Source organism: Solea senegalensis, linkage group LG17 (genome assembly GCF_019176455.1).
Source record: "Solea senegalensis isolate Sse05_10M linkage group LG17, IFAPA_SoseM_1, whole genome shotgun sequence".
In the NCBI taxonomy this organism is placed as follows: Eukaryota; Metazoa; Chordata; class Actinopteri; order Pleuronectiformes; family Soleidae; genus Solea; species Solea senegalensis.
In genome coordinates, this window is record NC_058037.1 from 13,923,324 (window position 1) to 13,935,535 (window position 12,212).

Sequence of the window (12,212 nt, forward strand, 5' to 3'; positions counted from 1 at the left end):
AAACATGCACGCATGTGACGTCACGGCACGAAGACACGCCCAGTGGGTTTTCCCTTACTACATTTCCGTAAAAGTTTTTTCTTCATCTCTCTCCATCCACACACCTCGTCCGCGTGAACACCGCACCACACTCTCGTTACCTTTTTATCCGTCAAAATGAGTGAAATCAAACCAAACGACACGGCAGCTTCGGGTGACGACAGCGGGGAGGAGAAGGACTGGGCTGCGGCCAAAGCTTTCTTTGACAACCTGAAAACAAACAAACCCAGACCTGTGAGTACTTTTTTTATGACTCAGTCTTCAAGCTCTAGCAACTTCCCCCGTTAGCGCTTTTCCTCAAGTTTCCCTTAAGAGCTGTTAAGTCAAGTTTGACTAAGTGTTCTTTATGTCCTATTTTTCCAGCCCAAACCGAAGTACGCAGTTACCATCGCTGTCTCCTCTCGCACCCTCTTCAACATGGTGGCAGAGAGGAAGATCTACGAGGAAGAAGGAGTGGAGCAATACGTGTCTCATCAGATTGAACATGAAGATGAGCCCCTAAAACCAGGCCCTGCTTTTCCCTTTGTTAAGGTACAGTTAAGGCCGAGAGACCGAGTTAGAGAGTAGACCTAACCTGCCGCAAGTCACAGTAAAGGTGTTTCCAGGGCGTGGTCCCTAAACACCAGAAACAACCAGAATTAGGAAGTTAACAGTTTTCCTGTAGTGGGAAATATGTTTAGTATTAATACCTTTAGTATTTAAAATAGGTGCTGCAGTCTGAATTCAAATCTTTCTGGAGTGAAAGGAACTACACAAACAACAAAAACAAACGTATTTGTGGCCACAATAAGGGGAGATTGAAAATTAAAGAACAGTGTGAAGAATTTAGCAATGTATATTGCGACAGAATATCACTCACCTCGCCCTTCCTTCCAAACATGCAGGAGAACCTATGGTGGCCTTCACTTATCCTTAAATTTCAAAAGGGCTTTTTAGTTTGTCCATTGTGGGCTATGATAAAAATGTATGCTGTGTTTAATGTAGATATTTTACATTAAATTCTGTCTGTCAGCAGCAGCAGTTGAGATATATCACATAATGAGAGGAAATGACAGTGTGACAATAACAGACTTCAAATCATTATACATTGTTTTGCTTCCCTGTTCAGGAGAAAATAATCTGTCTTCACCTTCTCCGTTTTCTATATTTAAACCATATCTCCTCTGCATACCCTCTTTGTCTTCTCCTCTGGTTGAGACATTTTTGAGAGGGGTAGTGAAGGTTCAGCATTTCTCATGTGTTTGCTGGCAATCCATGTAGCAGTGAAGCCAGTATTTTCTGTTTAACACGTTTTTCTGATGACATATCACGGTCAATTTATGACTTAATATAATAGATTTCTGACATATAACCCCTGTAATGTGAACTGCACTATCATAGGAGTTTAAGGGGTATAATGTAAGACCAATATTTGATTACTTTATAGTAATATTTATTTGCCAAAACACATACTAATCAATTAATTTAATGAATCATTTACTATAAGCAGTAAGACTTCAGATATTTGAAGGGCATTTGGCACCGAGCCCCTGCTTATTTCCTACCCTGATGACAACACATTGTAACATTAAATAATGGAGTGCGCAGTTTCAAGTTTCTTGTATCCACACCGAGTGTCTCAACGCTGTGTTGCAACTAAAAACAGTGTTCATGAAAAGGACAGGTTCACGTCTCAGAAAGTATTACTGAAAGGCAAAAGTGATGCACAGCTCACCCGACGGGAGTGTCTTAAATGTCAATATTTATGAGGCAGGTTGGAAAATGCGGCACAACGTCACATAGAGTCTTGATCGATGGTCAGAGTCGAAGACATCAGGCCACACCTGAGTGTGCTGCATATTCACAGGCGGTTATAATAAAGGAACCTGCACGTTACTGTTGTGCAGCTGCTCAGTGACAGACTCCGCTCAGCTGGAAAAAGGCAGTCAGACTGGATCTGGCTTATTCGTCCAAACGTAAACCTGCCCAGACTCACTGGGGGAACGTTAATTAGCCGTTTAGGAATTTCTCTGAGTGATTCCATTTCCTGCTCTTCAGAGAAGGTGCTTGCGTAAAGTATAATATAGTATTTTGTTTTACAATTAATGTGTTTTTGTACATTTAGGCCAGGGAATCCCTTTCTCTGCTCAGTTTTTTAGTGTTTTAGTGTCACAACATGGTAAAATACAGATTGTGTCTGTGAGATATTCGGATCTTAGACTCAGATATTGACGTTGAACACATTTATTTACAATATATATGTAGTATAATACATACACTCATGAAAGACTGTGCGGTTTATAAAGCATGTTCTGTTGTTTCTGTGTATTTTAATGACTTAATGTTCCCTTGTGTGTGTGTGTGTGTTTTTTTTTTTTAATCTGTACTAAACTAAACTACAGGAAGCTGTTGCGGAGTTTGTGTTGTAATCTCATGTTGTACATTCTGACTCAATACCCTGTTGGGTTTTTGGGGATTTTTTTTTAAGTGTAAACCTATCTGTCCTTTCACTCAGGCTCTGATGAATGTCAACTCTCGGTTGAGGGACCTCTACCCGGACAGCGAGGAGCTGTTTGACATCGTCTTAATGACGAACAACCACGCCGAAGTCGGAGTGCGCCTCATAAACAGCATTAATCACTATGGTACGTTCAGCGCTAAGCCAAACTATTTTGCACAACAGATGACGGAGGACAATTGGATATTTGGAGTGGGATTCCTGTCTTCAACTTGCTTTTCTTCTGTCAGATTTGACTATAGAGAGGTTCTGCATGACGGGAGGGAAGAGTCCCATCGGTTACTTGAAGGCCTACATGACAAACCTTTACCTCTCCAAGGACTCGGAGAAAGTCGTCGAGGCCATCAGTGAAGGTAGGTGATGCTGCTGCTCAAACACAATCCTCTCTCAAACTGTTATTCTATCAGAGTATCAGTCCTCTTTCAGCAGCTGTCACATGTGACTTTGTATCCGTGTGTGTGTGTGTGTGTGTGTGTGTGTGTGTCTGTGACTCAGTCACACTGTTCACACAAATCTGGACCCCACACTGTGTGGCAAGATGGAGTATAGTGTATGATTTGTGGCTCACTGTCATCGTAAATACACACAAAACAAACAAATACAAAGCATAAGCACTCACATTAACACTGATATTAGACAGCCAATTGATCAATTCTGCTGCTTTTTCTACTTTTTTTACATTAACTGAATGTGTTCTGGTTTAAAACAGGATGTACATGTTAGAACTGTAGTGTGTAACCTTTAAATATAAGCAAATGTGTTTGTTACGTTGTCAAATAAGTCCACAGTGTGCGTTTCTCAGTATAGCTGTGTTTAGATCTTATGTTGTGTCGTCCCTGCGCTGCACACAGGAAGTGTTTGTTTTATGTCAAGACAGACAAAGGCAAAAACAACATTGCGACTAGTGAAGTGAGACGGCTTAAAAGTGAATTCCTCTGCTCATAAAAACAGGTTTTTCAGCAGCTTGACAAGAAAAATTATCGTTGTCTCCGCCCATCCCTGCTGTGCTGCTGTATGCACACAAACGCTCCCTCAGTCAGGCCTGATATGTTTGCTTAACATCTTTCACGTTCACTGTGACCAATCAGAGGCAGAATCATTTTATTTTTTTAAGGAAAACACTATGAAATCATCACGAGATGCTGCTAAAATTCACACCGAATCTCTCCGAGTGAAAGAGACACGAGTACAAGCTCGCAGCTGCCCACGCACAGCACTTGTGATGCATGCTAACGCCGCCTGAGGCATGGCAGGCTTTCAAATGAGACGGGATCTGTATCTGACCTGGACATGGACACACTTGAGTGGAAAAACTCAGCGCGTGATGATACTGTGTGTGTGTGTATGTGTGTGTGTATATAGCAAATACTGTACTGTAGTTTGCTTCGGCCAAGTCTCAAAAATGTTGTTTCTCTCGAGCTGTAAACGATACCATGAGGGGTTTATGTAATCAGCAGCGTAATGCCTGTCCAAACAGAACAGCCTGACAAAGCACACGTTCCTTTTGATGCTTCAGGTGTAATATTATAATGAATAACAATGTGTAATTCCTCCAGATGTATTTATTATGATATTTATCCTTGCTGCCACTTCATTAGGTACACAGGACACCTTAATAAAGTGGCTGGTGAGGTCCTCTGCTGGTGTTGCTCCAAGGTTCTGTATGTTAGTGCATGCAAGTTAGTCTTCTTCATGCCTCGGTTGTTGTTTAAGTTACTAGTTTACCTTAAATAACAGTTCCAGGGTTTTTTCTGTCTTTTCATAACATTCTCTACAAACACCTGAGGGGGTTGTCTGTGAAGTTTCCTCACTCATCCAGGCTATAATCATCTTCAGTAGTTATCTGCAGGTGACTGGACTTGCTTGAGTTATGAGGTTTGAAGACGTTTCTCCTCTCATCAAAGAGGTTTCTTCAATTTCTCAGGACTCAACTAAGTTCTGCCAGCTACTGAAGATGACTAGAGATGGTTGTGCCTGAAGGTCAGAAGTTTCTGAAATACTCGAAACAATGCCACCTTCAAAGTTTCTCCTCATTCCTGCTGGGTTTGAACCTCAGCAGGTCGTCTGGACCATGTCTACAGGCCTACATGCGTTGAATGCTATTGTCTTCAACACCAGTTGAACGGCTGTACCTTCCGTTGAGCCGGTCATGTGGAAGCAGCGTTGTCAGATCCTCAGTGAAAGATGGAGGTTTGGCAATATAAAATGAAAAATCTAAGGTCCTTCCTCATGTAACGCCCACCAGGAATCGCCGCAGCCACGATGTTCATGCCGAGCACCGAGACCGAGCTGAGCGACACTCAGCTGCGGGTGGCGTTTGACGGCGACGCCGTCCTCTTCTCGGACGAGTCGGAGATCATCGTGAAGCAACACGGCCTCGACACTTTCTTCGAGCATGAGAAGGAATTTGAGAACAAACCCCTCGCGCAGGTAAACGCAGGTTTTCTTTGTTTTGTACATTAATACACTCGTTGTCGTGCGGAATTCACACTCGTTGTGTGCGTTTGTATTTTACGCTTAATTTGTGTTTTTCAAAAGCAAATGTACCGGGACAGTTTTTTTTATTAAGGAACACATAATAAGGGATTTTCTGTTTCTTTGGTAATTATTTATATTTACAGCCGCAACTAATGTTTTTTTTTATATATTTGTTTGGTCCATAAAATGTGAGAACTGTTGGAAATGATGACGTTCTCCGATGTCTTGTTTTGGCCAAAGTTTTTCGGTTTTAATGATTTCTTTGTTATATGGAGCAAAGAAACCAGAAAATATTCATATTTAAGAAGCTGAAAAATCAGAAATTCAGTTAAAATAGCAGCCCTACTTTTTATGTTGATGGTGTTAAGGGCTGAACAAATAATGGTTTTCTATGATCGAAATAGCAATGCATTCAATATAGCATTTAAACAATGCAGTTAGCAAATCGCCACAGGCTGCAATTAAATTATTATCAATTCTATTATTAATTGTTAGGCCAGCAATAAATGATTGCTAAATTAACTATTTTAAGGTCAGTTAATTGGCTTAAGAGAAACATTTGAACTGCAAACTAAATTTGTGGCAAAAACTTCACATTTGAGGACGTCATCAAACACAGATGGACTTTTTGTAACATTTTCCAGCATCTTATGGACGACACAACTAATGAATTAATCAGTTCTCTGTGACACTTTGTGCCTTTTACTTTTTCTTCCCTTCATTCACCTGTGTTCTTTTAAACTCCCGTGTTTGCTTCAGGGGCCTCTAAAGTGCTTCTTGGTGGCTCTGGGGAAACTCCAAAGGAAATTCTACGCCAAGAACGAGCGCCTGAACTGTCCCATCCGAACCTACCTGGTCACGGCCCGCAGCGCTGCCAGCTCGGGGGCTCGGGTCCTGAAGACGCTGCGCTCCTGGGGCCTGGAGATCGACGAGGCCCTCTTCCTGGCGGGGGCTCCCAAGGGGCCCCTGCTGCAGAAAATCAGGCCGCACATCTACTTCGACGACCAGATGTTCCACATCGAGGGGGCCAAGGAGCTGGGAACCATTTCGGCGCACGTGCCCTATGGAATCGGACAAAAGTACAACAAGGGGAAACTCATTGAGCAGCCTGAGAAAAAGGAATGAGACGTACACGGAATTTGAGCTGCATATAAATGATCGTGTTCAGGCGGAACAGAAAATGAAGCAAACTTAGGCGACGCGGTTTTTCTAATTGAGGGTTTTTTTACTACTTTTTCCTGGTGTTGCTTGGGTGTTTTTACCAAAGCAAGTTATTACACTATTTCACTTAATGCTGTCTAGGAAGAACAAAAGCACAATATTAATAACCTGTTGGTGACTTGTTGTTAAATCTCTATCAACATTTTTACCTTTTGAAAAGTGTGCTGTTTTGGAAAAAAAAAAAAACAGTTTCTCACATTCACATTGGAACTAATGTAATATTTTTTTTACTTTTTTATACCATGCACACAAGATTTATTTTATTTGTCACACTTTTGGCCACTGGTTTTTGGACTAGCTTTGACTAACTTTAAAGAATACAACATATCTGCTGTAGTAGCAGCTACTTTTTAATATTTCCAATGTTTTTGCTGTTTGGCTTTTAATATTTCACATCTAACGGTTAACTTTTGTGGTGGTTTAAGGTTTAAAGGGACGCTGGTTGACGCTGTGCATCTTTGTCACTGTCTTTGCTGTTGGCGCACACACACACATACACCCAATAGTAATTTATTTTATTTGCCTCAAGCTTGTTTACACTTTTGAAAATGTGTCTGTTCACCAGGCAGCGCACTGTAACGTCACGAGTGACTACTTTATGTATTATACAGGAAGCATTTTGTGTATTTCATATTGCCGAAAGAAACCTCACAAGTAACTTAATGAGTCGCACGACAACACTATTAGTCAGTCACCTGTTTTTTTACGTGCTCTAAAATCTGTCTGTCGAGCACTGGTGTGTATATGTAATGGACAAATAAAAGAATGTGGAGAAAACCTATTTCTTTGATGGTGGAAGTACTTACGCACAATTTAAGTATGTTTATACATATTGTTCCACTTCCTATTGTTATTGTCGTCGAACTGAAGGGTCCAAGTTCTTTCCCACTTCTGTTTGTGCGTGTGAGCAGCAGATGTTGCTGGTGAGCTGTGATTCGTCACCGTGTCGCCTACTTCTCCCACAACTGCAACAGGTTCACTAAAGGAGTCACTTCAGGACCACAAGACAGGTTTTTGTTGTCTTGATTTGACTTCCGGGAAACTTCAAACCTGTGTGTTGTCAGGAGACGTGAGGTCACGCTCACATTACATGTAAAGAGCAAAAGTAACCACAAGGTGCTGCTCTTGCTCAACTAAAGAGAAACAAGTGCTCAGAAGTGCAAAGTCTTACTATTATGTAGAACAATGAAAACAGTTGTGGTGTCATCACTGGGAAACATGTTCCATCTTCAGCTTCTTCCTTTAGGGGTCACCACTGCAGGTCATCTGCCCCCATCTTGTCCATGAACCTTCTCTACAGTCTTCCTCTTCTTCCTTTGTCCAAATTTAAACACTGTCCCAAACCATGTCCACCTCGACTCTCTTGCTTTATCTCCAAACCGTTCAACCTGAGCTGTCCCCTCTCTAATATGCTCCTTTCTAATGTGGAAAAGTCTTTACCTTTTTCTGTCTTTTTAGACAGTGCCGTAGCGGATCACACTACGATCTTGTGCAGTTTCCCCTGTCTCTCTTTCCCTGCTGTTATCCCTCCGTCACACAAAGAATTCAAAGAAGTGCAGTGTATAATAATTCTGCAAGACTTCATTTGATCCCCTGTTTAAACCGAGCTCCCACTCAGCTCGTCTCTCCTCGAGCAAAGAAACGGAGCAATAATAACAAAATGCAAATCACTCTACTCAGTGAACTAGTATTACACCTAATTGGCAGTTAATGAGAAACCCTCCAGTCCCCGATATGTAATAAATATGTTCAGGGTTAATCCTTCTGTGTGTGTAAGAATGTGTTAATACACACTCACAGCCGCAGAGGACACTTTCAAATACTCTTATCGTGAAAATAAGAATAGCAAACAGTCATTTACCGGTTTAGAGTAACCAGTAATGAAAATATGTCTTTTTTAGTCTATAAAAACTTACTTTAAATCGACTGAAAAAATATGTTCCAGTAACAGGCATCTTAACCAATTTGGTCACTATGGTAATGTGAAGTGAGTGTGAATATTGTTTCCTGTCAGAGACCTGAGAGCTGGAGACGATTGAGAGGTTTAAAAGCACAACACTCCGGGGGGGATTTAGGATTTATTTTAATGTCATTATATTTTTCTGCAGTGGAGTTATTCATCTTGTCAGTGGAGCGTCTTTGTGGCGAGGCACAGTTTTGTCTGGCGGCAGTTGTGTGTACGTGTGTGTGTGTGTGCATTCCCCAAGAGCTGGGACCAACTGGCTGTTGCCATGGATACTCGGTGCTGACACCACAAGAACTGTGTAGGCTTGTTGAAGATATAATTAATAACAAAGGATTAGAGGCAAAGGTAGCATGGGGATCAGTATGAGAAACCTCATCACACAGTTACTATAATTGGCATCCTTTCTTTATGCGTGCGTGCGTGTGTGTGTGTGTGTGTGTGTGTGTGCGTGTGACAACTCCGCAGGAAAAGTTACTGAAAAAACACAAGTGTGGAAACAATGCTCTCATACTCTGCTGCTGCATTTATCTTCTTGACAAGCAATTTGCTCTAAATATGTTTCTTGGTTGGTGGCCAGAAACTTGTAGGTAGATGTTTTGTGAAAGTAATTCATTTTGACCTGCAGTACCTCGGTTGGGTTCCTCGACGCTTACATCTTATAAACATCGATGAAACATAATTAGATAACTGACAATTTATTTAATTAGTCCCGTAGCTTCGCCCCCCCCGGGCGGACTGAAGGTCTGTCCCAGTTGACGGAGCAAAGACCAGAATGGAGTGGAAATGTTGGAGATGAATGCATGTTTTCAGGGATTTTTAAGTATTTTTAACTGATCTACAGTTAGAATAGAATATGTACTTTAGGTAAGGGTCTTGCTTTATGGAGGCCACCAGCTTGCACTGCCATGTTTCTACAGTAGCATGTGTGTCATGTTGTCAAGTGTTTGGCGACACAAACAAAGAAGAATATTGTTCTTTCTGGTACACGTGGGTCCACCAAAGGAGGAGAGAGCAGAAAGCGTGAGTCCTCTGTTATAATCTACAAATTTACCTTTAGATGACACTTATACCTTTCATTTAATCCTGGGTTTAAATGGGTTTGTCATCAGTGGCAATTGTTTCTTCTTCTGTTCTATTTTTTTTGCCAGATATGCGCCATTTCCGGCACAATGCTACGACATGCATTCATCGTCACATCATCATGGTCAACTTTAGACCCACACACTGGACCTTTAATTTCTAACAATCAAGATTTTATTCCAAAGTATATTTAATGTAATAAGTTTTAATGCACGAAAGAACTGGAGTAATACGGGAACAATAATCTAATTTTGCAAATTAGATTTTGCCCGCAAGATTGCGCATAATCAAGAAAAAGTAATCAGATTACTCTGCTGAAGCTGCAGCTTTAATCCATACATTTTCCATTTTTTACATGCAGTCTAGTTGACTCCGGCTGTGTTTAGCTCTGTGCTATGATAATGACATGTAATGAGGTCAGCTGGTCCCCCACCTCCACCTCCACAGAAGCACATACTTATAGAAATCAGCGTATATGCATTCCAGACACACAATAGTTGAAGCCATAGATTAAGATACAGTCAATCCGAAGTGTTCGTGTGTTGACACTCTCCAAGTCTTTGATCCAGCACAAAGCTGTTTGGTGGATGTTCTGTCAAGATTAGAGTATGGGCTGCATTGTCTGCGCCGACACGACTCCCTTTTTTGAAACAGATGCTCGCGGCTCTCGTCGCACGCTTCTGTAATTGCCGTCTGACTGATGTCAGAGCCGATCTGAGCGTGTGTTCTGCAGGGATCCCAGGAAGCCCGTCTCCCACGCCTCCTCCAAGAGCTGCACATGATTCAATTTGATCGATTCTCATTTGAACGCGCCGTGTGGTTCTCTGAAAAGCGACCCCACAGGTCTGGGCGGCATCGACGAGTGTCCCTGCATGGGATGGATTAGCGATGCCTCATTGAACCGGTGTTGCCCCTCGTCTTGGCTTTCCACGAGAACACCTGTGTGCTGATATTGACGAGCTCCGCCGAGACGCGAGGCACAGTTAGCTGTGCAGGCCTCACACTCGCACGGTTATGTATGCAGATATAAACATAAGAACAGGTTAAGTGATTCTCTGACAACGCTTTGGACAGTTTTGGAATCAATCGCCGCTTTGCCTTTTGCTGAGGAATGCACTTTGGAGGGAGGCGGTGATGTTGCTGAGATCATGTTTCTTTAAGTTTTATGTCGGCTTGTTTTCATGGGGTCCAGGGTTTGCCCCACCTTTCACCCTTTGTCAGCTGGGATTGGCACCAGCGACCCTCATGTGGAGGATAAAGAGTTAGAAGATGGATGGATGGATGGTTTCATGGATGCCGTGGATGTGCACAGATAGACCGCAGGTGTTGACCAAGCTCGGCCCACTTTTTTTATTCATTTCTTTCTAATTTCATATTAATGACTCTTTGGGTGTCGCCCTTAGCATCAATTCCGAATTAAAAGTGTGTAATAATGCCCAGAAATTGCATTTGAAATATGATTTATGTGAAACAGCAGTCATTTTGAGTAGGCCCATTAAAGTCTGCAATGAAAGCAATAAAAAAACAACTCACCTCATGGGAAAATATGGCACTAACCACTTTGCCAAATTTAAATCATGCAAAATCTCAGAGTCGGCTGGAGGAGCTCCATTCTCACACACACACACACACACACTCACCAACGCTGCTGTTTGTCAGTGTTTTTTGTGACATCTTGTTGTGACAGCAGGAGTCTTTTCTTCTTCTTCTGCACTTCATTCATTTCCTCATCTTAAGGAATTTCCTTTTCTTTGCATTTTTGCAAATGCATCTCAGCGAGCAAACAAACCCAAGGAGTCGTTGCACGAACTCACGAGTGAGCCGACAAAGTGTAAAGAACATAATTCTGTCATTCTTTTCCCTGATTCTCAGACACTATTTTGAAGCGTTATTGTGAGCCCCTGCCCCCTGAAAGTTGTGTGCGCGCCACTGACGCAAGCTCATATTTCACTGACGCATTTTATTACCCAATGTGAAAATAAGAAGACTTCTCCTCCAGTGTTTAGATTTATCCGTCTAGGGTGAAAGGGAATCGGCTGCTCTCTGCCACTGTCGTCTTTATTTCTTCGGTGCCGTTAATTCGGTAATGACTTCAACTGTGTTTCGTCACGTTATAGCATCACACTGACTTTCTCTCCAGGCAGTGTTAAGCGTGCAGGCTGTGAGGGCAGATGGGAGAACAGCCTCTGATCCGATGAGCAGATACCAAAAAGACATTGCCGTAGTAGTAGTAGCAGCAGTTTAGCGGCACAAGGCCGTACTTCTTCGTGGCGAAAGCTCATCAGCGATGTCATTTAGACTTTTCTGCTGACTCAGCAAGAGGAGAAGCCCCTGTAGTGGCTCAGACCGGGTCAGTCAGCGACACAACTAGCCATCGAGGGGAAGCAGGGTGCAACCAACTGAGCAGACAAGCATCACCAATTATCTCCACCTCTGTGCTCGTAGCAGGAATCCATTTCGGCGCCATTACCTCTGGGCAGCCATGGGCTGACAGTCGCCCCCATCAGGGCGATAGTTCTAAATTGGCTCCCACCCTCCACACTTCCAGAGATTGAAAAGAGATTATTAAAGACATTCATCATTGTGGAGGGCTGAGCCTGTCCGGAAGGTCTGGAAATGGTGAGAAATGGCAGTGCAATGGAGGAGGAGGCGGCCCGACGGAAGATGAGAATAAAGAGGATGTAACGGTGAGAGAATGATACAGAGATATGTCTTTGTGCTGGAGGCTTGGTTCACCTCCCCAGGAGCAGACAGGTCGGTCCCCTGGGCGTCCTGAGAGCCAGGGTGTGGGGTCCGACCCCCGGAGGAGCGCATGCGCGTAGACGGCCACCCAGGCAGTGATGGCTAAAACCCTACATATCGGATTCAGCGTTAATGATATCCCCGGAGACCGCCACAGTCTGGCTCCTGCATGACAAGATGCGCTGTACA

The 12,212-nt window shown here is 42.8% G+C and overlaps 1 protein-coding gene across 1 annotated transcript; it reads left to right on the top strand.

Moving 5' to 3' along the window:
• The first annotated feature begins 47 nt into the window (after positions 1-47).
• Positions 48-7,016, top strand: LOC122783728 (cytosolic 5'-nucleotidase 1A-like). The gene is made up of 6 exons (XM_044048530.1): positions 48-273; positions 403-570; positions 2,534-2,663; positions 2,767-2,889; positions 4,782-4,966; positions 5,774-7,016. Exons 1-6 carry the CDS (start codon positions 157-159, stop codon positions 6,137-6,139), a joined length of 1,089 nt encoding a protein of 362 aa, XP_043904465.1. The 5' UTR covers positions 48-156; the 3' UTR covers positions 6,140-7,016.
• Positions 7,017-12,212: the final 5,196 nt, after the last annotated feature.

Excerpts from the sequence above, each read along its gene's own strand:
- LOC122783728 (XM_044048530.1), top strand. The coding sequence starts at position 157 with ATGAGTGAAATCAAACCAAACGACACGGCAGCTTCGGGTGACGACAGC. Across the intron at positions 274-402 it reads AAACAAACAAACCCAGACCT|CCCAAACCGAAGTACGCAGT; the intron begins GTGAGTACTTTT and ends CTATTTTTCCAG. Across the intron at positions 571-2,533 it reads CTGCTTTTCCCTTTGTTAAG|GCTCTGATGAATGTCAACTC; the intron begins GTACAGTTAAGG and ends CCTTTCACTCAG.